Source organism: Trachemys scripta, chromosome 7 (genome assembly GCF_013100865.1).
Source record: "Trachemys scripta elegans isolate TJP31775 chromosome 7, CAS_Tse_1.0, whole genome shotgun sequence".
Classification (NCBI taxonomy): domain Eukaryota; kingdom Metazoa; phylum Chordata; order Testudines; family Emydidae; genus Trachemys; species Trachemys scripta.
Window position 1 is genome coordinate 51,053,988 of NC_048304.1, and position 26,103 is coordinate 51,080,090.

Sequence of the window (26,103 nt, forward strand, 5' to 3'; positions counted from 1 at the left end):
AGATTGTAAAAGGAGGCGGAACTGAACTCGCCGTGGATGCCGAAGTGGGCCTGGTGAATTACCCCGTGGCCTCTATTTTCGGTCAGTTGGATGTCACGCTGGGAGACCGCCTCATAAGCCAAAGCAACAACTGTTACCCTTACAGGGCCTTTATAGAATCGGTGCTCAATTACAGCGACAACACCCTCGCCACGCAATTTTCCGCTGGCCTGTTTTACAAAGACACTGCTGGACAACATGAAGAAACGGAGTTGGATGGAGGGAATCTAGAGTTTGTGAGGCGTGCAAAGCTGATGGCCGAGAGCAGAACGGTAGAGCTGCTGGGCCATTTACACAGCGACCTGTTTTTTCAAGAAAAACTTCTGTTAAGCAGAGTGGATGTGAAAATTAAACTGACGCACAGTAAAGACACTTTCTGTTTAATGGGCACTGCGGCTGAAGGCTTTAAACTGCGCACTGTGTCAGCGTCCCTTTTTGTGAAGAAAGTACAGGTGGCCCCAGGAGTCCGTCTGGGGCACGCGGAGTCCCTGCTTACCGCTAATGCTAAATACCCCGTAGACTGTGTGGGAATGAAAGTGTTTAGCATCCCCGCGGGCAGCAGGGTCAGTAACCAGGAGAACCTGTTCTTGGGACAGTTACCCAAAATGCTTGTCCTAGGGTTTGTGGATAACGATGCCTTTAGTGGAAGTTATGCTAAAAATCCCTTTCATTTTAAACATTACGATATTAATTTTGTGGCCTTGTATGTGGATGGTGAACAGATACCGACCAAGTCTCTGCAACCGGACTTCGAGGCAGGACGCTACGTGAGAGAATATATGAATTTGGTACAGACAGCTGGTAAACACATGAAAGATCATTCTCTGTTAATCGACCGTGAGGAGTTTGCACAGGGTTACACCTTGTTTGCCTTTGACCTGTCTCCCAACCAGGAATGCGCTGATCACTATTCCCTGATTAAAACCGGGAACTGAGAGCAGAAATACGTTTTGGGAAGGCTTTAACTGTTACCGTCAATATGATTGTGTATGGGTTTTTTGACAATGTCATAGAAATAAATCAGAGGAGAAACGTTCTGTTTGACTACATGTGAACATGGACACCGTGCAGCTCTCACGTGTCTTATCGACGGACCCTTACACAAAAAAGAATTTCTTAGATGTGTTCCCTTGCGATTGGCTCCCAGGAGGCAAGCTGTCTCAGAGACCCCTAGGCTTGGTGGTGAACACGCATCCACACAACCAACCGGGTGAACACTGGCTCGCCTTGTATCTGGCGGAGTGTAACCGTGGAGAGTTTTTTGACTCATATGGGCACCCCCCGAACAGTGTGTTGTTTCCTAAAAGCATTATGAAATTTTTAAACAAAAATGCCACAGACATGGTGTTTCACAATAGACAATTACAAGACCCCCGCTCCGTCGTCTGCAGCTATCATTGCGTGTTTTTCTTACATCATCGTAGCAAGGGTTTATCTTTTGATCGGATTTTAAAATTGTATTCTAACAATTTAGTGCAAAACGACCGGATGGTGATGAATTTTGTAAAAAGTAAATTTAAATTCTTGGACATGCCTAGCCTTGCTCAAACCATGTTTCAGCAAGCCCAGACATGTGTATCTTGCAATGATTTTCATAGCCATGTTACCCAATAAAGCACCCCAGTTGAGAGGTTTAAAGACAATTGATGTTTGGTGGGTTTTTAAAAAAAAAAAAAAAAAAACAATTGAGGAAAAAGTACACAGATTTTTTTTAAAAATTATAGAAATGTTTTATTTAAAGCAAAACATTACCAGTTTTTGTTTTTTTTTAAATTTAGAATGTGAAAAACGTTACACACTGAGCCATTCGGCTCTTTTAGCCAATTTTCGTTTTTTAGACGGCAAAAAAGGGGTCACGGTTTCTCGATCCACCCCGGTGTCAGCAGTTGAGGCCTGAGGCGTTCCAAAAGATCTCTGTTGGCCGCATTGCCCATGACGGAAGATGGTACGTTCAGTTCCGCCATGGCATTCATAAACACATCCCATCCTTTAGGTACATGTCTGCTAGGAACAGAGCGAGTCTGGGTGACGGCCCTGACTAAGTCGAGCATGTTAGAACCATTAACCACAGAGCCTTTGTACACAAAAGACCCTTTATCGTTCCATGAAGAGAGATTTTTATCCTGGCCCAGCTTATTTAGCAATACTATTGCATTTTTCTTATAACGCTTATTTACGTTATCCAACACCTCCTGAGCAACAGAGTCTGAGTTCTTTGGTGTTTCTGGGGGTTTGGCAGTCACACTTTGTTCCTGTTCCGGTAGAAACAGACTTATTTTCCCTTTATCCGCATCGCTCTGCTTCACGTACATTAGGTACCTTTGAAGCACGGCGCTGTAAAGTTTAGCCTTTTCGTATTCGGCCAAGTCAGTTCTTTGAAGAACAGACTTCATTTCAGCATCCAGTAAGCGAGTTGCGGTGTTCTGATATTTTCCTCTGCTGGAGGGGGAGCTCTTAATTGCTCCAACTGGTGGCTGGGCACCAGGAATATTTTTTCTGCATACTCCATTATCGATTAGTTAAAAGACCCATTATCAGAGGGATAGCAAACTTAACAGAGGTCCGATAAACCCCCCAGACTGCTTTACCAGATGCCTTTTTCTTTTAAGTGAAACCCTTTTATTACACAAAGTTTTTATAAGTGTGCGTTTCTTTTTCAGCACACGCACTTGATTCTGTGTTAAAGGTACGTTTCCTTTTAAGGTATTGAGCGCTATTTCTGAGATGGCCGCTACTAGATTGTCAGAGGCCGAACACAGTATAGCCCTCCTTTGCTGTGGGGACGATTTGCTAAGTAATTTCAAAAGGCCCAGGTTTCTTTTCACGCAGCTAGACATGTTTTCGGTCAGCAGCCCCGGCTGTTAAAAAGGGGCCTGCCGATAAGTCATCTCTTTTTATACCCGGCTGTTCTTTTCAAAGTATAAACCGCCGGCCAGTCTGGAGGGAAAAGACCAGTTCTTAGTCTATAAGCTTCTGGTGTGGAAGCATTTAAATCCACCACCAGGTAGCCATAAGGTCTTTTGGTAGCATCCTCAAAAGCTTCTAGAAAGAATTGAGCTTTGCCAGGGTACATTTGCCGAGCGAGCATAGCAATTTGTAATTTATCCCTGGGGTTTTTGAACAGAACCATGTACTTTGTGTTTAGGTTAATCGTGCGACTCTTTTTTCCCCTGACAAAATATGTTTTGAACTATATACATAATGCTCAGGTTTCTGTGATGCACGTACTTGGTAAAGACTTTCTCGATTTCATCGCTTTCACAAGCGGAGTTCATCAGATCATCTATGATAATCATATTTACTTTATTAGTAGGAAACAAACTGTCATCGTCAAAAGCATCAGGCAGCCCCTCCACAAAATTGATAAATGGATATTTACAAAGCAGTTCTTTATACAGAGGTTGCCAACAACTGTAACACCACACAAAATTCTCAGGCATAACAGACAGTGTGTGTTTAGCATTATCCAACACGTTTTTTATAAAGTAACTTTTCCCGCAGTTGCTAGGCCCTGCAAGAATTGCAGAAAAGGGGTGTTTCCACCTCGTATCCATTTTTTTTTCAAAAGCCGTAGGGCAGGGTTTTAAAACCTTCTCCTAGGACCCTCTTGTTGTAAACCACTTTTTGTGTCTTTTTAAGGGTTTTTGTCTCTATTTGCCACTAGTTTTTGTTTCTTACGATAGAGGGCTGCTGCACCTCTATCTTTTTTGAGGTGTTTTCTTGCAGACCTGTGCAATAGTCCAGGACTACATCTTTCAAACTGTCGAAGTTGATCTTTTCGCAGTTTGCTACGTTTAGGGTAATACCTTTGACTTTCATACAGGCCTTTCCACCCGACAGCTTATACCCATAGGTTTTCGGGCCTGCCAACATAAACTCGGTGATGTGTGATCTGGCAGGATCTCGCTCGTGAGGTCCCCTAAATAATCCCCCAGAGGGGGATTCCAGTCACTCTCCCTTTTCACAAATATCACTGAGTCAGTGTCGTGGTACAGGCACCGCTCTTGCAAACCGGTGGTGAAACAGGCTATGAAAACATTGGTATTGCCAGAGATAGAGTACCGTTCTTTTGCGTGCTTCCACGACACGCACACTGTTTCATCATCGATAAACTCGCAGGATGAAACCTCATAATTGGGGGAGAACAGGTACTGCAAGAGTTCATCAGGGTCTCTCACGATGCTGGTGTTGGGTAGGTTGGATCTTTGGCCGAATTTACCCCACAGAGAATTTAAAAACAGTTTAGCGATTTGGCGTTTAGCAGGGTTTGATCTGATCTCGTGTTGGCGTAAATGCACGCCTTCTTTCTGGTAGAAATTGCTAACGTACTTATTTTGTTTTTCCTCGTCTGTGCACCAACTGGGATACCCTGAAGCCTCTTGTTTCTGGCGGAGGTGTAATTTTATGTACTCTGAAAAGAGCTTATCAGATTTTTCATTAAAATGCCAGATTTCATAGATCTTAGCCACCGCGTACCCCTTCGCTATGGCCGCGTTCAATTCCACCGTGCACCAAGTCCCCAGGATGGCCCGCTTCTCGTCAGTTGGGGTGCTCGGTTTCTGCACAGGTTCGGCATAGCGGGAACATAAGCTTGCCACCCACTCAGACAGGTAACAATGGGAAAAAGAGGCCTCATGGGGGGTACACTTTAACTTTTGCAATTCCAAAATAATTTGCAAGGGGTCCAAATTTGTCATAGACTATATCGGGGTGTCCGATAGGGTATTCTTTGGTTTTGTTTATGAAAGGGTACAGGCTGGTAAAATCCTAATAGTGGATTTCTTCCCCCAGGTTAGGCTTGTATTATAGGCGGATAGCATTTGTCCTCCCCCCAAAAAGAGCATCCCTAGGCACGAGATGCTGGGGTAACTGGGCTCGGTTTAAAAAGTCTGCAAGCTCCCTGTCTGTTTCTTTCATCACCTCCCACTCGTGCTCCCAAAGAGTCCTCACTACAAAACCAAGTCATTTCAGATAGTCGGTCTTGAGCTGCGTCTTGTAATAAAGAAACCCAAAAGATGTCCCCGTCATAGGATTTTGTGCTTTTTCACAATAACAGGTGACACAGCCGTGGAAAAAACACCCGTTAAACTCAAAGACTGTGCGTACCCCATCAACATCGGCATAACCGTCTAAAAATTAGGGGCCTACCTGTAGTACCCCACCCTGTAAAGCGTGCCGTATTTGTATATTTTCTTTGTGAGAGATATACAACAGCCACTGAATAGATGGGGTCGAATATCTCTTTATCTGCCTGTGATAGTTGTCTGGAGGGAGAAGAGCTACCGTGTTAGGCTCCAAAAACAAACCTGTACATAGCCATGCAGACAGATGCCAGTGTTATGTACCGGAATGGATCTATACACAGTTTTATCTCGGTGAATTTACCAGGTTCTTTCTCTACTACATCTCCCTTCTCCGTCATTTTCATAATCTCTTTTCTGTATAGGATACAGGCCTGTCTCAAAATTTTTACATCCTGCTGATAGTAATACGCGAGCTCTTTCTGAAAGTCAAACGACTCAGAGCTGTGGTCCCGATACCAGTCGAGAAACTCTGCTTTTTCTCTGGGCCTCATGCTTTCTACACCATAGTGCTCCATACCAGGCATAGGCCCCACGTAATTTTGATTTTCTAACGTGTTAAAAAAGTGTGGAAAATACCCTTTGCACCCTTCAAACCCCATCGCCTGCGGTAGCTTGCTAAGCTTCATAGGCAAGAAGTTTAAAGAGTCTACAAAACGAATGCCCAGGGCCTTAACTTCCACGCACATTAGTTTACTACCCTGAGTGATCAGTTCTAGGCCCATCTTTTCCTTGAGTAACTGTCTAACAATAAAGTATCCATTAGAACCTTTAGAATTGTGTGCTAGGAACGTGTAGTCCCGAAACTCTTTGCCAATAAAGGTCTTCACAAACACAGAAAGACAGTCATCGCCCTTAAATTCCCAGGATTTTTCTGGCTTTAGGGACATAGCAAAAATGTAATTGGGAGTGTGCATCCCGGTCTCCTGCGTGCATTCGAAATCATAAAAAATATACTTTTCTGAAGATTCGGGCTTTTTAAGGCTGTCCATAAAACAGAGGTGACCATCTACATCACCAACGATCAAACCCTGACACTGCTTACACCGTCTCCCTTTACACCTATGCCGCTTGTCCACATAAGACTGACACTTCTCACACAAAGTTTTAGACAGACATTCAACTTGTTTTTTTGATGCACAGTCGATGTGTCTGTCTATACACTCTTTGGACCGACAATACAGTCCACAGCTAGGACACCGCTGCTGCATGCCCACGCTGTCTGAGCACGTTACGCTCGAGCAGAGGCGGCAACGATACCTACAAGAGTGGTCTTGGCTGTACACGGTGTGGCAAAACTCACAATTATTTTTCGCTCCGAACAACTTTTTTACATCCAGAACCCCATAGTAATGCTCATTGTGCAACAGGATAAAATAAGTCTTGGGGTACACTGTGCCCCCCGTTTTAAAAAAGCCCCAGCCGCCTTTTGCCGTATACAGCACCACCTGTATGTTAACTCCTAAATGCTGTTCAGACTTTGCTACGTCGCTGAGCATAACCTTTTTTTGATCTGACCACCCCAGTTTCTCATGTAACTTTCTCACCTCCGCTAACAATTCCACGTCCGTAGATTTACGATCGGACATGATGGCCAAGAGCCCACCCGCAAAACACAGATTGGTACCGGTGTAAGTCAGGTCTACCAAACACTGTCTCTTTTATGAATAATTTGACTACTAAGGATAGAATTTAAAACTCTACGAGCGCCCCCACCCCTGTTTTTTACAACTGTCACAACGAGGCACAATGTCCCATCGACATGCAACTCTCTATTGCTTTGTAGCAGTTTTGAGGTCTGATTTAAGAAATCCTCAGCAGACAGCTCATCCCTAGTTCTTTTGACCGAAAACAAAGAGTTAGTTAAATTACGGCTCTCTAAACGTAACTGAACATAATCATCAGGGCCTACCCTACCATTAATGTCATTGAGCACTAACTGTATTCCCCGGTGTATGGCTTCAACAAGCTGCAGAGCTGAATTTATTTGCTCAAGATTGACAAAACGAAATTCCTCACAATCCCCCCAAATTCCCCCCAAATCTGGATAATTCATGTTGCCAACTTCTCACTCTCTCCATATACACCTCGGCATTTTCGGGGTTACTTGGGGGTTCCTCTACGGGATCATTAGCAGCATCTTCTACATCAGATGCTATTGGAGAGCCAGACTCTGAGGCGCCTCCATGAGGGTCATTGGGAGTAGAACGGGACCCGTCTAGAGAGCCCTCTAGGGAATTTGCTAAACCAGAGTCTGATTCCACCTCCCCATTTTCAGACAAGCCAGTTTGAGAGCCTCCAGTAGGGGGCATCTCTTTTTGTTTTTTTTCCCCCTCATTACCTCTTTAGCCCTTTTTAAAATTTTTACAACAACCCGGGCCTGGAACTTTTTGGCAGCCATCTGTTTATCCCCCAAGCACTGTCCCCCCTTTTGTTTACACATGAGCTGTTGTGTACTCTGGAGGGTGCCCCTTTTACCCAGGCCCCTTTTCACGACTAGTCATGCCTGCTCAGAGCCACCCTTTCCAGCCCTTTTGTTTTTCAGCATGGTTCTGAACCAAGCATCATATTTTTCCCCATTTCTTTCTAAAATCCCATTCTTTTAGACTACCCGAGGATACATCCTCCATCACTTCTCTGAGGGAAGCCTCAAGCCCTTCCCAACTACTAGAATATGGGGGAGCTGTGACGAGCTTATGGTTTTGGGAGAATGGTTTGTCAGTTCTTGGTTTTTTATTCACAACCCCTAGAGCGCATGCTCCGGGTTTGTAAATGTGGGCATTTTCGCTCACAGTTTCCTCAGGGCTTGGTGTGGTGGTGGCCGCTGAGGAACTAGAGTGCTGGTTGTGTGATTGCAATACCGCAAGTGCCTCAAACCCCATCACATTATGCACAGTAAAAAAACCCTGTTAGTTTAAAACAAACCAAGTACTTCAAAAAAAACCTATGCCTTGCACAGGCCCCTCACACACACACACACACACAAATAGCAGCTTTATAAAACACACCAAACCAAGTTTGCAGCCATACACTTTTCAAAAACCCCACATGCATTTATTAAGCACAACTATAGTTAAAATGGTTTTTACCTTGGCCTGGTGGTGAAATGCAGTTTAAAGTTACTGGTTCCATGCTAAACAGATCACACTGCAATAAACATAGGCACCATTATTTACTAAGACAGCATGGGCAAAGAGTGGCATTATATAATATATAGTTTCAGAGTTAAAGACAGCAAGTCATACCTCTTTTTGCAGTCCAGCAGCTATCCAAGAAAGTTTTCTGTTGAAAAGGACAAACTCCAGCATACCTGAGGTTTTTATACCCTCTTAGCCCATTGTTTCAAACAGGTTGATTTAAGCACCTCTCCCATAGCATTCCCTTTTGTGATCTGGGATAGTGAAGTGTGTGTGTGTGTGTGTGTGTGTGTGTGTGTGTGTGTGTGTGTGTGTGTGTGTGTGTGNTGTGTGTGTGTGTGTGTGTGTGTGTGTGTGTGTGTGTGTGTGTGTGTTTAAAACCCCATGCAGTTCAACAGACTAAGGATAGCTCAGTGGTTTATGCATTAGCCTGCTAAGCCCAGGGTTGTGAGTTCAAACCTTGAGAGGGCCACTGAGGGGTCTTGGGCAAAATCAATATTTGGTCCTGCTAGTAAAGACAGCTCTATGAGATAGGTATATCTCTATTGTACTCAGACACATGTCTGAACTAGCCTTGTTTGTTTTATTGTAAGCACATTTTTAGGATTTTTTCCCCTCCCCCACCACAACATACATTTCAGCTTTTTGCTATACACGCAAAAACACAAGAGCTAATTCTCACAAACAATTTATTTTTTATTTAAAAAACATACAGCTTCTTGAAAACAAACCAAACTGCTTCATTAAAACGTTTTAGCTCACTTAAAGGCCAAAGGCCTTCTAACAAAACACAGATAGTCCACACAAACCCCCCCTTTTAAAAAAAATTTACAGCTACCAAGTTTTATATCACGTTTGTCCCCTCACCATTCTCTAACTTAATCCTTTTAGATTTCTTACAAATAGTTTTTTTCTTAAGCAGGGTTTTGTAACTCTTTGTGCGCACTTTGTGCATACCATAACCTATGGCAACAACAGTGTTTAATAAGCTTTCCAAACACAGCTCAGCACACAGGCCCCGGAGCTTGCAGTTTATATCCACTGAAGTCCAAGTCACACAGTCATGGCGCCTTTGGCCTGGCACATCTATGACACAGCCCTCACAATCTTCAAAAAGCTTTTCCCTAACGCAGTGTTTAAGGATAGCATAAACAGCAACCCATACAATAGTCCGCATGACTTTTTTACGATCACGACGTGGCACTGGCTCAGTTAGTTCTATGCCAAGCCGTCTCCTAAACTCCTCATAGCCATCATCCTCAGAGTCCTCTTCAACAACTTGTATTGGCGTTGAGCAAAAACATGGTGGGGGCCAGTTCATCTTCGCTGCTCGATGCAACGCTGTCCGAGTCCTCTAGAAAGGCATCGTTGAGCTGTTGAGAAATTTTCAGAAAAGAAAATGTGTAAGCACCCCTCACTGCTTGTTTTTTAATTTACGCAACCCCCGGTTCCTAACCCATTACCCACCCCTCCTCGACCACTGCTTCTTAATCATTCATTTACCTGAGCGCCGTCTTTTCCGTTCACCTTGTCTGCCGGTGACTTCACCGAGCCGCAGTCGCCTTCCACCTCTGAGGGTGTGGACAAAGAGAGACCGCCATGCTCATCGGGCTGCCTCACGAGGGTTTCGGGGTCGGATTCCGGCGTATCCAGCAACGGCTAGGCCAAAGGGCTCCCCTCGGTCGCTCCCTCCTCCTCCTTGGAACTGTTGCTGATGTAGCATTTTCTCCGCGGATGGTCAAAGACCCTCAGGGCTAAAACAAAGTCCGAAGTTCTCACGGGGGTGGTGAAGGAGTCCATGTTTCCTCTCAGCAGCCTTTCTGCGATTTCGAAAACACGTGTCTTTGGTAAGAGATGGGCGCCTCCTCTGTCTGGCGCTGGGACTTATGGGGTAATGGTGCTGAACTCTGATTGGCAGAGGCCCTTGGGAGGAGTTCTTAGAGGGGTCACACGACCCACTTCCGGACGTGTCACCCCTGCCCCGGAAGTTACCCTGATTGGTCAAAATCTCCTCTCGGGGCGGGTCCTTTTGGAACGAAACCCCTCCTGATTGGTAGAGGGTTGTGGGGGGAGTTCTTAGAGGGGTCACATGACACACCTTGCTTCCGGTCAGGTGGCACCTTGACCCCGGAAGTAATACTCCCCACTGGGTGGGACTTCCGGTGACAGATGGGAGGGACCACGGGGTCAAGAGGCGGGGCTTAAGGAGTCAAGGGGCGGGTTAGGGTTTGATTGACGGTAGGGCCCTTATACTACTCATGATCTCAGATCTCACACCAAAGATAATGCTGTAGCCAATCCTATAGTAAACTAACTAAAAATTTATTAACTTAGGAAAAAGAAATGAGAGAGTTAGATACATGTTAAAGCAGGCAACATGTATACACAAATGAGTTACAGCCCATAGTTCCAAAAGATGACAGAATTGTAGCAATTTGTCAGCACTGAATGTCTGTTAGGGCTAACCTAGGTTGACCGAGGGGATCTCTGCTTCTGTGTTGTAGCTCCAGTCCTGCGAGAATCTAAACAGCCAAAGAGATTAACAATTTTAATGTCAGCTATCTTTATTTCCTTCTTCCAGAATTCAAGCTGATGGGATGATCCCTTTTGCACGGCCTCTTCAGAGGTGTGCAGGAGTAACTAGCAAAGCCTTTTTATTGTGATGTCCCACAATGGCCCGTTTAGTTTTGATAGGCCTTCCTGATGGGCAAGAAGTAATAGCTTTCATAGGGATTCAGCCTCTTGCACTAGGTAAAGTTTTCCCTTGTTTGGTGAGTTTCATAGATCAGAACATTTTTACAGCTATCCAGCAAACATTAAAATGTTACAGTATAGCACAGGATAATGATGTTATAAGTAGGATTAATACATGTTGCAACTTATGTGCATTTAATAAAGTCTAAACACTAAACACATTGTTTTAAGTCCAGTCCCACTCTTTTCCATTCTAGCACATAGGTGAGCTGGCCTGGTTTCCAGCAATGAAATTGTCTGTGCTCAGCTCAGGCCTAAAGCCTGGCAAGAGCTGGCAATTTGTCTGCCAGTGTCATAGCCTCCATTACCAAATCTGTCACCAGGGATAGTGGCATGCACTTATCTACCTGAGCGGTGGCTGCCAAGACCTGAAATCCTGGCCGCTATTCAGGGCTTTAACTACAGTAAATATAATTGGCCCCAGTTTATAGCTGGGGAAAGTGAGAGAGGTTCATGATCACTGACTTGCCATGTCCCTTGGGCAAGGCTCTCTGAGCCTCTTTCCCTACCTCTAGAATGGAGTAATTGTAATGATCTAATTAAAATAATAAATAACGTCAAGTGCTTACCTGTCCATCCATCCGTGCATCCAGCCAACGTCTTCTACCGTCCCCTATCACAGCAGTATCCAAATGTCCTCCACAAGTGGAACCGTAAGACTGTCTCTTCCTTTCCCATTGACGTGAGGCTGGCTAATGTTATTTTTTCAGTCAGTGTACACCAGCAAGCTCAGTGAGCAGGGCTGTAGTTAGGATGACGGGAGACAGATCAGCTGAGCATCCCCTGGAAGGATGGCCTTGTAATGTCTGACCTTGTGGCCAACCAGGAGAAGATGGAGGGGGAATACTGAGCAAAACCTAGGAGCTCTTAACGTGAATTACAATTTTCTGTCAACGGCATACTTTTCCATTGATGGTGAGAGTAGCCATGGACCTCTGTGCTCTGTCACTCCAAGGAGCAGCAGGAGTAGAAACGTATGTGATGGGTTGTCACCCCCAGGGTGCAGTCTGGGAGCTGTGGGAACCACTGTGCCCCAACCCCACAGCTGGGCAGGCCTCTCTCACACTGCTTTTCTGGTGATTCAGCCAACTTCTCCAGGCCCTTTTCACCCAACACAACAGCAAATTGCACCACACACCCAACTGAGCCACCTGAGTGCTTTAACTAAGCCACTCAAGGACAGACAGGATACAACAGCCAATTTCCCAGCTCCCCAGCAGTGCCTTGCCCCCTTGCTGGAGCATAAACCCAGAATTATACCATCTTGCACTGCACAGGGGTCTGTACAATGTAAGCTCATTTATATATTCACTTCCCCCTCAATGCGGGAAAGATACTCAACAGCCTTTGTTCATAGAGCTAAGATTTTCCCCAGACACTTTACTCAAAACACACTGGTTAAAATAAAACATAAAACAAATTTATTAACTACAGAAAGATAGATTTTAAGTGATTATAAGTGATAGCAAACAGTTCAAAGCAGATTACATAACAAATAAACAAAAACATAAACTAAGCCTAAACATACTAGATTGTTAATTCAAATATTATCTATTTCTCTCCCTGACTGATGATACAAACAGTCCACCAAGTTTCCATACACAGGCTAGAAATCCCTTTAGCCTGGGACCAGCACTTCCTCCAGTTCAGTCTTTGTTTCTCGGGTGTTCCAGGAGTTCTCTTGTGTGGGGAATGAGGCCCCAAGATTATGTCACTCCCCGCCTTATATAGTTTTCCAAATGGCAGGAACTCTTTGTTTCAAGTTAAGTCCCCAGCCCAGTTTGTGGGAAAATACAGGTACCAAAATGGAGTTCAGTGTCATGTGGTCTGGTCACATGCCCTTGCATGCCTTGCCGAGTCATAGCAGCCATTATCCATAGGCTGGCTGAAATGTTCACAGGAAGGCTAAGCTCTTCCATGGTCCATTGTCTTTGTTGATGAACCATTAGCACTGTCTAGCTTCTTCATTGTTGTACCTGAAAGGCTAGCTGTGGGTGTCACCCACAGTAAGCATATTTGAAATACAGATACATAGTCAATCTTAACTTCAGATACAAAAATGATACATGCACACAAATAGGATAATCATATTCAGCAATTCATAACTTTTCCAATGACACCTCACATGACCCATCTTGGACAAAATGCATCATAATTATGCCATAATCATATCACTATGAGGACTATACGGTGCAGTGTCACAATATACATAAGCCATGCTGGATCCGCAAGAGAGAGGGCTGTGGCTTGCATTTAATTCTGCATGCCTTGAGTCTGGCATCTGGCAGGAGTCCATTGTCTTGCTCAGTTCATCTGAAGGGGTTATCCCCATGTTGAGGAGCCTGGCCTTAGGTGAGGGGAGAGGGACTAGAACTCAGGACAGCCATGGGGCTTTGAGGGCACTGCCACCCGCTCCAGAGGTTGTTTCCAGCTTCCCTGCTGTGAATTCTGACACCAGCATGACTCCACATTCCTGCCCATTTCACTGCCAGGCTACCAGGAAGTGACATCATTTCCCCTCCTTGGATCCGTGGTCTAATATCTCTTTTCTCTTCCTTGCAGGAGACAAGCAAGCCTTATCCCCATGACCTGTCCCGCAGCCCCCAAAGCCTGAGTGACACTGGCTACTCATCAGATGGTATCTCCAGCTCCCAGAGTGAGATCACTGGCTTGGTGCAGCAGGAAGAAGAGCAGCTGAATGGCACTGGCCTGGAAGACCAAAGCCCTGCCAGTCCTTCTGAACTTACCAAACTGGAGAGCAGTGTGCGCCCCTTGCTGGAGTCAAAGGGCATTTCCCAAGAGCAGAGCAACAGAGGGAAAATGTATCATGAGTTACGGGAAGAACAGCGACAGAGGCAGAGGCCTCGGTCCCTTTCTATCACCCCCGAAGCCTTTGATTCTGATGAGGAGCTGGAAGACATCATGGAAGAAGATGAAGACTCTCTGGAATGGGAGAACCAGAGGGATCAAAGAGAGAGTGTGGAGTCGTCTGACGACTTTGGCAGCAAGCTGCGCCATGACTATGTGGAGGACAGCAGCGAAGGGGGGGTCTCCCCACTGTCCAGCAAGCCGAAAGGCAGGGAGACAGAGATGACTGATGAGGAGTTCATGAGGAGGCAGATCCTGGAGATGAGTGCCGAAGAGGACAATCTGGAGGAGGAGGAAGAAGAGTACAGTCACGTGAAATACAGTGTAACAAAAAGCGGGCACAAGCCTGATCTGGAGAAAAGTAAACAGCCAACCTCATCCAAGAGGCGCCTGCCTCACGTCTCCATTGGTATGTATGAGGAGGAGAGGAAAGAGCTGGAAGCTATCGAGGGGGAGGATGTGACCACATCCCAGGGGGGACTGCGGCGCTTCAAAACCATTGAGTTAAATAGCACGAGCAACTACAGCAGGGACATGGAGCTTAGCCAGGATGCAGACATTAGCCTGGATAGAGAGCCAGAGCTGGAGATGGAAAGTCTGACGGGCTCCCCAGAGGAACGGTCAAGGGGGGAATATTCCTCCACCTTGCCAGCAACTACACCCAGCTACACATCGGGCACCTCCCCTACATCCCTCTCGTCTCTGGAGGAGGACAGCGACAGCAGTCCTAGCCGGCGGCAGCGACTGGAAGAGGTGAAGCAGCAGCGCAAAGCTCGGCATCGCTCCCATGGTCCTTTGCTGCCAACCATAGAGGATTCGTCAGAAGAGGACGAACTGCGTGAGGAAGAGGAGCTGTTGCGGGAGCAGGAGAAGATGCGAGAGGTGGAGCAGCAGCGCATCCGAAGCACTGCACGCAAGACTAAACGGGACAAAGAAGAGTTGAGGGCGCAGAGGAGGAGAGAGAGATCCAAAACCCCACCCAGTAACCTGTCTCCCATTGAAGATGCTTCGCCCACTGAGGAGTTGCGCCAGGCAGCAGAGATGGAAGAGCTGCACAGGTCCTCCTGCTCAGAGTACTCGCCCTCCATCGATTCAGAGGCAGAGGGCTTTGATGTCATAGCCTCCAAGCTCTACAAGTCTGGCAGTGAATACAACCTGCCAACATTCATGTCCCTCTACTCCCCAACAGAAAAAACAAACAGCAGCTCCCATTACCCCTCCAGTAAGCCCCTGAAAAGTGCAGAAGAAGCCTATGAAGAGATGATGAGGAAGGCTGAACTGTTCCAAAAGCAACAAGTCCAACAGTCCCAGCAAAGTGCCTACAGCAATGCCTACCAACAGGTAGGGTACCACAGTGCAGAAGACCAGAGCAGTTTTGAATACCAGTACATAGATGAGTACAGCTACGATAACGGGCATCTGGACTCCTGTCCATCTGACTTCCAGCATGAACTTTCAGAGCCAGGAGCAGTGTATGAGGAAATCTTGCAGACGTCACAGAGCATTTCCAGGATGCACCAGTCCTCCTCGTTTGATCTGTCCCTAGAAGAGGAGAAAAAGAAGAAAGGGAGAGAAGAAACATATCAGGAAAAGCAGTTTCTGAATGCTGAGAGTGCTTATGCTGATATGATGAAGCAAAACAGCGGTCCACTCACACCAGGAACAAGCCCCACCCAGTTATCGGCTCCTGTCTCGTTTTCTTCCTCCGAAGGCAGCACAGGCAGGGTAATTCCTGATGTTCGAGTCACTCAGCATTTTGCAAAAGAGGGGCATGATCACCCAAAGCTTCAGAGCTCACCGACAGCACCCAGCACAGCTACCAAGGTTATGACAGCTCCCTATACTTACAGCAGAGGTTCCAGCACAGTCACAACTGTTGTTTCCAGCCCAGCAAGTGCTCCACAAATCTACAGTTCTCCATCTCTGAGTGGCTCAGATGTAACACCTGTATCGGCCCCTAGCAGAAGCTACAGTCAGATGAAGGGCACCACGAATTATAGCTCTCAGACAGAGGATGGCTCCAGGAGCCAGAGTGCTGCTGAGCTCAGTGGAGCATCATCAAGAGAGAAGCTCCAAAGTAAGAATGAGATCAAGACCAATGTCCCTGTGTCATCTAAAATGTATTCCTACTTCCAAAGCTCCAGCCCCCCGCTTTCCCCAATGTCTCTTCAAAGTTCCACTCATTCTGCTCCAAAAGCAGGGCAGCCATCCAGTAAGGCAACTGCAGAGTTTTCCACTCAAACGCAAAGCACAGTTTTCTCCTATGATATCCCCACTACCACTAGTGCATCAACGTCCTCTCCAATGGTTGCTCAAGAGACCCAGACACCCCATCATGCGAGCTCTCCTCGCCTTGCTAGGCAGCAGTCATCACAAGAAGCTCCATTTATGGTCATCACATTAGCATCAGATGCATCTAGCCAAACCAAGCTAACAAGTGTGTGCTCCTCCACCTCCCCAGCCTCCTCTCCCACCCGGCTGAGCCGCCAGCAGACAATGCATAGCTACAGTCAGACAGCAGTCAGCACAGCACAGCTTCAGCAGGAGCAGCTGCAGTCCACTTATGCTAAGACACAGTCAATGATAGAAAGAGCCTCTGCTGCCAGTGCCATGCTTCAGAAAGGGCATGCCACTTCTGCTGCTGACAGCATTGCTGGTGTGTACAGCTGGGGGCCCCTGCCTGCAGAAAACATCTCCTTGTGTAGAATATCATCAATCCCTGGCACATCCAGGGTAGAACCTGGACCCAAGCCACCAACCACTAATGCTGTGGACTTACGGACTGCTATAAAGTCAGCCCCAATCATCATAACAGACCAAGGCATGGATCTCACTTCCCTAGCTACAGAGAGCAGAAAATATTGCCTCACTCTGGAACAGACCCCAAGTAGGCAATCCACAACCGTCCAACCCTTAATCATTAACCTCAATGCTCAAGAACAACCCCATGCTATTATAGGCACAACCACTACAGTCAGCATAACTGTTGCCTCTTCCATGCTCGTGTCACAACCCAAGCAGCCTGTGGTCTATGGAGATCCTTTCCAGAACAGGATGGACTTTGGGCAAGGGGCAGGAAGTCCAGTCTGTCTGACTCATGTTAAGCAGGTAGAGCAAGCAGTTCAGACTGGCACCTTCCGAGGGACCATGAACAGCATTGACATTTCTGCACCAATCGCAAAGCCAGAAGTGGCTAGTCCTCAGCAAACCAAATTTGCAAGATATAATTTGCCTAACCAGATGATGTCCTTGGTGAAGAAAGATGTGCTAATCACTCAGACTAGCAGTGTCCAGAGCACTGTTAGTATCAGCACCAGTCCAAGGCCAGTTCTTCAGGACCAAAGCACAGACCTCTATAGAGGGGTGCCAGTGGGACTGAAAACCCAGAGTCCTTCAATCAACCTGGGAGGCAAAAAGTCCCAAGCCATGATGGTGCAGATGAATGAGATAGCAGCAGGCCCAGTAACAAAGCTGATCAAAGAACCACCACCAGCCAGTGCATTGGATCTCACTGAAATAAAGCCTGAAAGCCAGGTGGCATGCTGTGATGTAGTGTACAAATTCCCCTTCAGCAGCAGCTGCACAGGTACCTTCAACCCCTCCCCCAAGATCCCAGAGAAGAACGTTGGGGATGCTGCTCAAACTGGCAAACCAAGCATCCAGTACTATGGAAACAGAGAGCCAGACCTGCCGGAAACATATCCCTACAGAGAGCAAACAGGCCCAGCTCCCAGCCTGTACGAGGAGCACCAGTTCTACCCACAAGGCCTGTTTGGGAGACTGTATTCATCCATGTCAGATACAAATCTGTCGGAAATTGGTCTGAACTATTACCCCCCAAAGGGGGAGCAGCCTTTCCACTCCCCTGCAGGAGACTCTGCTGTGGATTTGACCACAATGAAACATTCCTACAGCATCAACTTCACTGAGGGGGGCTACCTGGGTCAGGGAATGCAGTACGGCTCGTTCTCTGACCTCGGGCAGCCCACAGACTTGTTAAGCCACCCTCTCCCAATGAGACGGTACAGCTCAGCCTCCAATATCTACTCCGATTACAAGTACTCACCTAGAGGAGACCTGGCAAATTTCCAGGAATCCAGTCTGGCCCAGTACAGTGCCACCACAGCTCGGGAAATCAGCCGCATGTGCGCAGCACTCAATTCCATGGATCAGTATGGGGCTAGGCACTCAAACAGCCCTGACCTCCTGCAGTATGGGCCAGCAGGGGGCAGTGGTGTCTCAGCACCACAAGGCATTTCTGCCATCAAACCAAACATGATGTACAATCCCAACTTCCCGGAGACACGCCAGGGCTTTGGGAACCTAGCACAGTACAGTCTCTCTGGTGCCCGGCTGGGAGCTGTCAGGCAGATCTTCCCCTCCACAGCCACGGTGCGGGCTGCAGATGGCATGATTTATTCCACAATAAATACTCCCATAGCATCCACCCTTCCTATCACCACCCAGCCAGCTTCTGTGCTGCGGCCAATGCTCCGAGGTTTATATCGACCCTACGCCCCGGGCAATATCACAGCGGTCCCTCTGGCCAGCCTGACCAGAGTGCCTCTAGTTACCCCGAGGGTTCCCCTTGCTGCCCAAGGTCTGTATCGTTATTCAGCTCCTAGCAGGTTCCCGTCTGTTTCTACAACATCAGTGATGGAAATGCCCATGTACTTGGGGAAGCCTGTTAGCACCACTGCAGCCAGCACTGCTGCAAGCAATGTTAGCCCAGTGTCTGCTGCCAAAGCACCAGCTCCTACTACAGTGAACCTGCAAAGACCTGAGCAGACAGGAACTGGTGCTCGAGAGGAGGTGCCCGTGGCAGCTGCTGGCATGCAGAGTGCCTCGAAAGAGACTAGTCAGCCTCAGCAGCAGCCACCACCCCCAGTCCAAACCCAGCAGGCCGAGGTATCCCAGGCCAGCGTCCCCAGCAAAGGCAGCACAGAGCGAGAGGAGAAGGAGAAGGAAGAGGAGCGCCAGAGAAAGCAGCAGGAGCACATCCTCCAGATTGAGAGGGAGAGAGTGGAGCTGGAGAAACTGAGGCAGCTGAGGCTGCATGAGGAGCTGGAGAGGGAGCGTGTGGAGCTTCAGCGGCACAGAGAGAAGGAGCAGATGCTGGTGCACAGGGAGATCCAGGAGCTGCAGTCCATAAAGCACCAGGTCCTGCAGCAGCAGCAAGAAGAGCGCCAGGCCCAGTTTGCCCTGCAGAGAGAGCAGCTGGCACAGCAACGCCTGCAGCTGGAGCAGATTCAGCAGCTGCAGCAACAGCTGCAACAGCAGCTAGAGGAGCAGAAGAGGCAGAAAAGCACCTTCCCCCCTGTGTGTGACCCCACAGGAAGGATCCCTCCCCAGGCCGTGTCCGAGATAGCCATGGAAATGCAAAGGACCCTGGCCCAAAATGGACAGTACTGGCCCCCCCTGAACCAGCCCCTCATGGCTCCTGCAGCCCCAGGGCAGGAGGGGCCAGCACCGTCCCGCTACCCCGGACTCCAGCGCCCACTCACCAACTCTGCCTCTGAAATGTCCCTGCAGCCCGAGGAGCAGTGGGAAGCTAGCCGGGGGATAAAGAAGAGGAACTCCATGCCGCGCCTGCGGGACGCCTATGACAAAGAGACCCCCCACGAGCCCTACGTGGTGAAGAAGATCACGGACAGCAGCGTGCAAACTGATGAGGAGGACAGTGAGGAGCGCTACTTCCTGTCCCGGCGCCGCCGCTCCCGGCGCAGCACCGACTGCAGCGTGCAGACTGACGAGGAGGACAATGCTGAGTGGGAGCAGCCAGTGCGTCGTCGGCGATCCCGTTTCTCCCGGCACTCAGACTCCAGTGCTGAGAGCAAGCAAGACTCCTCCTCCAAAGGCATGGCCAGCATAGGCATCCAGACCAGCAGTGACTGCTCTGTACAGACTGAGCCTGACCAGCCGCCCCGCGTGTCACCCTCCATCCACATTACCACCCCTGACCCCAAGGTGGAGATCGTGAAGTATATCTCTGCGCCAGAGAAGACCCAGCGAGGGGAGAGCCTGGCCTGCCAGACTGAGCTGGAAGCACAGCTGCAGCCAGGTGTCGTGGTCCCCCAGCTCACTGTGCCTACAACCGTAATGCCCTACTCCTCCAACCTCCAGCTGGTGAGCACAGGCCCCCTGGACCCACGTGCCATCCGGCAGCAGACCCTTGGCAAGTTTGAGAAGAAGAAGCCCGATCCTCTGGAAATCGGGTACCAGTCACATTTGCCCACAGAGTCTCTTTCTCAGCTAGTGACTTGCCAACCCCCCAAATCTCCCCAGGTACTCTACTCCCCCGTCTCTCCTCTTTCACCCCATCGGCTATTGGAGTCCTCCTTCACTACCACTGAAAGACTTAACAAGGCCCACGTGACACCACAGAAGCACTTTACAGCTGAATCTATCCAGCGCCAGCAAACCCTGCCTCGCCCCATCAAAACCATGCAGAGATCCTTCTCTGACCCCAAGCCCACCAGCCCAACTTCAGAGGAGTCTGGGAAGGACAGGTTCTCCATATACCAGCACCCTTTACTCCAAGGCAGCCAGGTAAGAGAGATGCTTGCATGACTTGTGAGCTGGAGATGCACATGCTGCTGTGCATTCCCAGTAATATTTCATCCAGCATCTACAGCGGTCTCACTGCAGTGTCAGTGTGTTAGAGAGCTGCAGCAGACAGGGAGAGCAGACCTTCAGCTCTGAGAGCAGGCTGCTTTTCCATTGCTCAGATGAGTCATGAGTGAGACTGTCTGACTGTACCCTTGTACTCAGTGTGATCTGGCCCCACTAGCACGTATGGGTGTGTTAGAAAAGAGGCAGCATTCCCCCCAGGGTTAGCCTTGGGGTGGTTGTATCCAGCAGATGGGCCCAGGTCCCGGGTGCTGAAGACCTGCCCTCTGTTCAGCATGCGTGCCCACACTGTCTAGTGGTTCCCCTTTGAGAGCCTGAGGGAGCTTCTGCTGGGCCTTCGCACCTGCTCCGGGGAACATTATTACACTGTCTGAAGCAGGGAACAAAGCTGCTTCATTAGCAGCTACTGACCCAGTATGCTCCCCCACGCAGCCGTCTCCTGCAGATACATGGAGGCAGTTGCCAGCTGCTTCCTGCTGGGGCTGCACAAGCCAGGGAGGGGCCTGTGTCAGGGCAATAGCAGGGAGCCCAGAGGGCCTCCATTCCCACTCTCACTGCCCCATGTAGAGGGCTTGGAGGCAGTGGGGAGGGAAGGGAAGGGAAAGAGCACGGCTAAAGTGGTCTCACCTGAATGCTTGGAAGACACCCCCTCCCTTTAAGGAACAGAGTTAGTTTTCACAAGTACAACAGGAAAAACATTTTGCAACAGTGGGACCTGGATTGGGGTACTCTCAGTCACCCTCATAGATTCATAGACTCATAGACTCTAAGGTCAGAATGGACCATTATGATCATCTAGTCTGACCTCCCGCATGATGCGGGCCACAAAAGCTGACCCACCCACTCCTGGAAGAATTCTCTCCCTTGACTCAGCTGTTGAAGTCCCCAAATCATTATTTAAAGACTTCAAATCGCTGAGAATCCTCCAGCAAGCGACCCCCGCCCCATGCTGTGGAGGAAGGCGAAAAACCTCCAGGGCCTCTGCCAATCTACCCTGGAGGAAAATTCCTTCCCGACCCCAAATATGGCGATCAGCTGAACCCCGAGCATGCGGGCAAGATTCTCTAGCCAGACCCTCTGGAAAAAGTTCTCTGTAGTAACTTTTAATATCCCATCATTGACCTTTGTTACTAATTACCAGCGATGGCACGTTATTGACCTATTGACTAAAATCACTTTATCCCATCAAACCATTCCCTCCATAAACTTATCAAGCTTAATCTTAAAGCCAGAGAGGTCTTTCGCCCCCACTGTTTCCCTCGGAAGGCTGTTCCAAAACTTCACCCCTCTGATGGTTAGAAACCTTCGTCTAATTTCAAGCCTAAACTTCCCGACGGCCAGTTTATATACATTTGTTCTCGTGTCCACATTAGTACTGAGCTGAAATAATTCCTCTCCCTCCCTGGTATTTATCACTCTGATATATTTAAAGAGAGCAATCATATCCCCCCTCAGCCTTCTTTTGGTTAAGGTAAACAAACCGAGCTCCTCAAGTCTCCTTTCATACGACAGATTTTCCATTCCTCGGATCATCCTAGTGGCCCTTCTTTGTACCTGTTCCAGTTTGATTTCATCCTTTTTAAACGTGGGAGACCAGAACTGCACACAGTACTCCAAATGAGGTCTCACCAGTGCCTTGTATAACGGAACCAGCACCTCTTATCCCTACTAGAAATACCTCGCCTAATGCATCCCAAGACCGCATTAGCTTTTTTCATGGCCACGTCACATTGCTGACTCATAGTCATCCTGCGATCAACCAGGACTCCGAGGTCCTTCTCCTCTTCCGTTACTTCCAACCGATGCGTCCCCAGCTTATAACTAAAATTCTTGTTAGTCATCCCTAAATGCATAACCTTACACTTCTCACTATTAAATTTCATCCTATTACTATTACTCCAGTTTACAAGGTCATCCAAATCTCCCTGCAGGATATCCTGATCCTTCTCTAAATTGGCAACACCTCCCAACTTTGTGTCATCCGCAAACTTTATCAGCCCACTCCTACATTGGGTTCCGAGGTCAGTAATGAATAGATTAAATAAAATCGGACCCAAAAACGAACCTTGAGGAACTCCACTGGTAACCTCCCTCCAACCTGACAGTTCACCTTTCAGTACGACCCGCTGCAGTCTCCCCTTTAACCAGTTCTTTATCCACCTCTGGATTTTCATATCGATCCCCATCTTTTCCAATTTAACCAATAATTCCTCATGCGGTACCGTATCAAATGCTTTACTGAAATCGAGGTATATTAGATCCACCGCATTTCCTTTATCTAAAAAATCTGTTACTTTCTCAAAGAAGGAGATCAGGTTGGTTTGGCACGATCTACCTTTCATAAAACCGTGTTGTAATTTGTCCCAATTGGCATTGACCTCAAGGTCCTTAACTACTTTCTCCTTCAAAATTTTTTCCAAGACCCTCTCTCCATTCCCCAAAGGTCAGCTGTATGGTTCCCTCTTAAAACCGGAGCCACAGGTGAGGTGCATGGGAGTGCAGATGCAGATCCAGATCCAGCAAATTTCTCCTGGGCAAACTCTTCCCTGTAATAAGGGGGAAGACACTCCTGTACTCCCTTCTCTGGGCCCCGCTCTAAGGCGCACACCCCTGTGTGTGCGCCTTAGAGCGGAATCTGTCCCTGTTCAGCTGTGGGCTCACAGCTAACAGCTAGAACAGATCTTTCACTGGTAAATATTGTACCCTCCTCCCTCTTTGACTTGGGTTTGCCTCCAGTTACAGAGCCCATGGAATCCTTAACCACTGCAGTGGTTCCCAGGATTCTACCCCCTTTCTCTGGGCTTTCTTCTAGGACACATTTTCCTATGCATTCTATAGTGAGTTTGGTTCCTTGTTTAACTGCCACTTCCTGGCAGCCAGCAACCTGGACAGACTCCCTACCATCAGGCAAAACATCCTAGAGAAAAGCCTGTCTGCAGCCTCTGGGTAAGATCTGGCCTCAACCACACCCACCCTTGTCAGTAGAAAGTGTTCCACTGCTATAGAGGAATTAAAGAGACACTCTCCCATTTCCCCAGCAGTTTCTGTGACTTCACTTTTTCCCTCTGGGGCTTCAGCACAAGATTCATGCTTGCCACTGACAGACCCCAGACAGCCCTAGTCACATTAAAAAAGTCATTTCCAAGAAGAATTTGTGTAGGATTCTGAGAGACCTCAGCGACAGTTGATTTGGCTTGCAAATCCTCAGTTTCCATGTGCACTTTAACCAAAGGCACAAGGATTTTGTGACCACCTACTAACAAAAGCTCTGCCATCTGTCCTGGCAGTACGTCTTTCTCCTGAACCAGGTCTCTCCTGACCACAGAAATTTCTGCACCCGTATCTCTCCATGCAGGGAGTTCTCTGCCATTTACTTTGATAGCCTTTAGGTGCTTTTTGCCTGGCTGTGCAGTGGCAACCTTTACAAATCCTGTATAAGTGGCAACTGCTTAAGGTGTCCCACTGCTCTGGATAGCAGCATTTCCATGAGTTTCCTGCTGCCTGTTCCCACTCAGCACAGGGCATTTATTCCTCAGGTGCTCAGTGAAATTACAATGATAGCACCTCCTGGGCTCTTCTGCTTTTACAGGAGATTTGGGATGAGGACTGGAGGAGTGAACTTGTGGAGGTGAGTGTCCAGCCTTCCATCCACCCTCTGTCTTCACAGAGATAAAACAGGGACCTTGCTTCTCACCAAACTTTAACCCCTCTGCCTGTGATTTATTCCTACTACGTTCTTGGGATTGCTCAAATTTATCTGCAAAAAGTGCAAGTTCATCGACCGTCTATACCTTTTTATCCCATAAACACTGTTTTACATGATCACTAGACATATTCAGGAACTATTCCTGAGCAAACAAATCACACATTCCTTCAAAGCTAGTAATACCTTTTCCCCTCACCCACTTATCCAGTAGATCTCTCATTTGGTTCACATGAGCCACATTACTTAATCCAGCCCCTCTCTTAAGGCTTCTACATTTTACTCTAGGAGAGTTTCAGATGTAATCTGAAACTGTTTCAAAACCAAGTCCTTAAATTTACTATAGCTGGCATTGACATCTGATTGAATATATCCAGAGCTCTCCCAGTCAATTTTGCAACTGAAGTGGTCATCTTCTGATCCTCAAGAATCACATGGAGCATACACAGTCTCTCAAAGGTGATGAAATATTCAGCAATGTCACCAGATTCCTTGTATGCTGGACACAACTGCTCCCACTTGTGGATTTTTGGAGTCCCCTGATGGGGGGGTTCTGTCTCCTCCACTCCATTACAGCCAGTTCATGCTTCATTTCTTTGTCTCTCAGTTTCATGGCTTGCTTCTGGGCCTCAATTTCTTTGTCTTTCAACTCCCGGGCTTGCTTCTGGATCTCCATGGCTCTCTCATGGTCAGCCTTCTGTCTGGCTGCTTCTGCCTCAATTTCCATCTATTTAAATTCCATCTCTCTCTTATGTTCTCTCTCCCTCTCATCTGCCTCGAACCTCCAGAGCTCCATCTTTTTGGTAGCTTCACTTTCACTCATTTTTTTGTTTTTCCTATCCCTACTTCTCTTGCCCAAAATAAGCAAACAGAAAATAACAAACCAGTACCCACTTTGTCTGTTCTCTAGCCACCACACTTAAAACTCACTCAAAATCACCATCAGTGTTTCAGGGTAATAAGTTGTGCACACTATCCTGCTTGACTATGCCACTGTGACAGGTTGGACCCCTTAGGATGGTACCTGATATGCTGAGATACCGCTGAGCCCGCCAGTTATGTCTTGCTGAGCCAGGTATTAAGCCTCCTCCAGAAAACTTACAGGCAGGGCCACACCCAACTGCAAAACAAAACAGACACTGAGATTAGTTCTGGAAAGGCTCAGTTTAAGTGACTTGCCCCAGCACTCAGGTGTCCACCTCCCTTGGAGTGCAGATCCAAAGGTATATTATGAAATCCGCCTCCTCTCTCAATGTGGAGGAAGGTATGCACAGCTCTTATCCCCACCCCCATTATGAATTGCATAAACTGGGTTATATTATAAACAAGAAATAAGTTAGTTAACTACAAAAGGTGGATTTTAAGTGGTTAAAGAGATAGCAAACAGAACAAAGCAGATAACTAAGCAAATAAAACCAAACACGCAAACTAAGCTTGTTTCACTAAAGAAATTGGTTACAAAATAATAATTTCTCACCCTAGATATTGTTGCAGGCAGATTACAGAAAGTCTGGAAAGGCAGCTGCACTGGTCTCCAGATTGAGACCTCAGATATTATTACTCACAAATTAGATGCCCTTCCAGCTTGGGCTCAACCCTTCTCACTCCAGTTCAGTTCTTGCTTCCAGGTGTTTCCCAGTATCTCCTGGGGGGGGGAGAGAGGGGCAGAGGAGAACCACAATGATGTCACTCCACTGCCTTATATAGCTCTTGTGTAAGGTGGGAACCCTTTGTCTCCCAGTGGAAGAACACTGGCATTCCAAGGAGTGGGTCCAGTACCAGGTGACTCAGACACATGTCTCTGCAGGGCTGTGGCAGCCATTACTCGTAGGCTGTCTGGAGGGTCAAGTGAGTATTACTTCATCGTAGTCCCAAACTGACCAGGGAAGTG

At 47.7% G+C, this 26,103-nt stretch overlaps 1 protein-coding gene across 1 annotated transcript in view; it reads left to right on the forward strand.

Moving 5' to 3' along the window:
• Positions 1-26,103, forward strand: part of BSN (bassoon presynaptic cytomatrix protein) — a 450,473-nt gene that overhangs the window by 353,079 nt on the left and 71,291 nt on the right. The window contains 1 exon segment of the mRNA XM_034775746.1: positions 13,574-20,428. Within this exon segment, the coding sequence (XP_034631637.1) occupies positions 13,574-20,428 (6,855 nt within the window).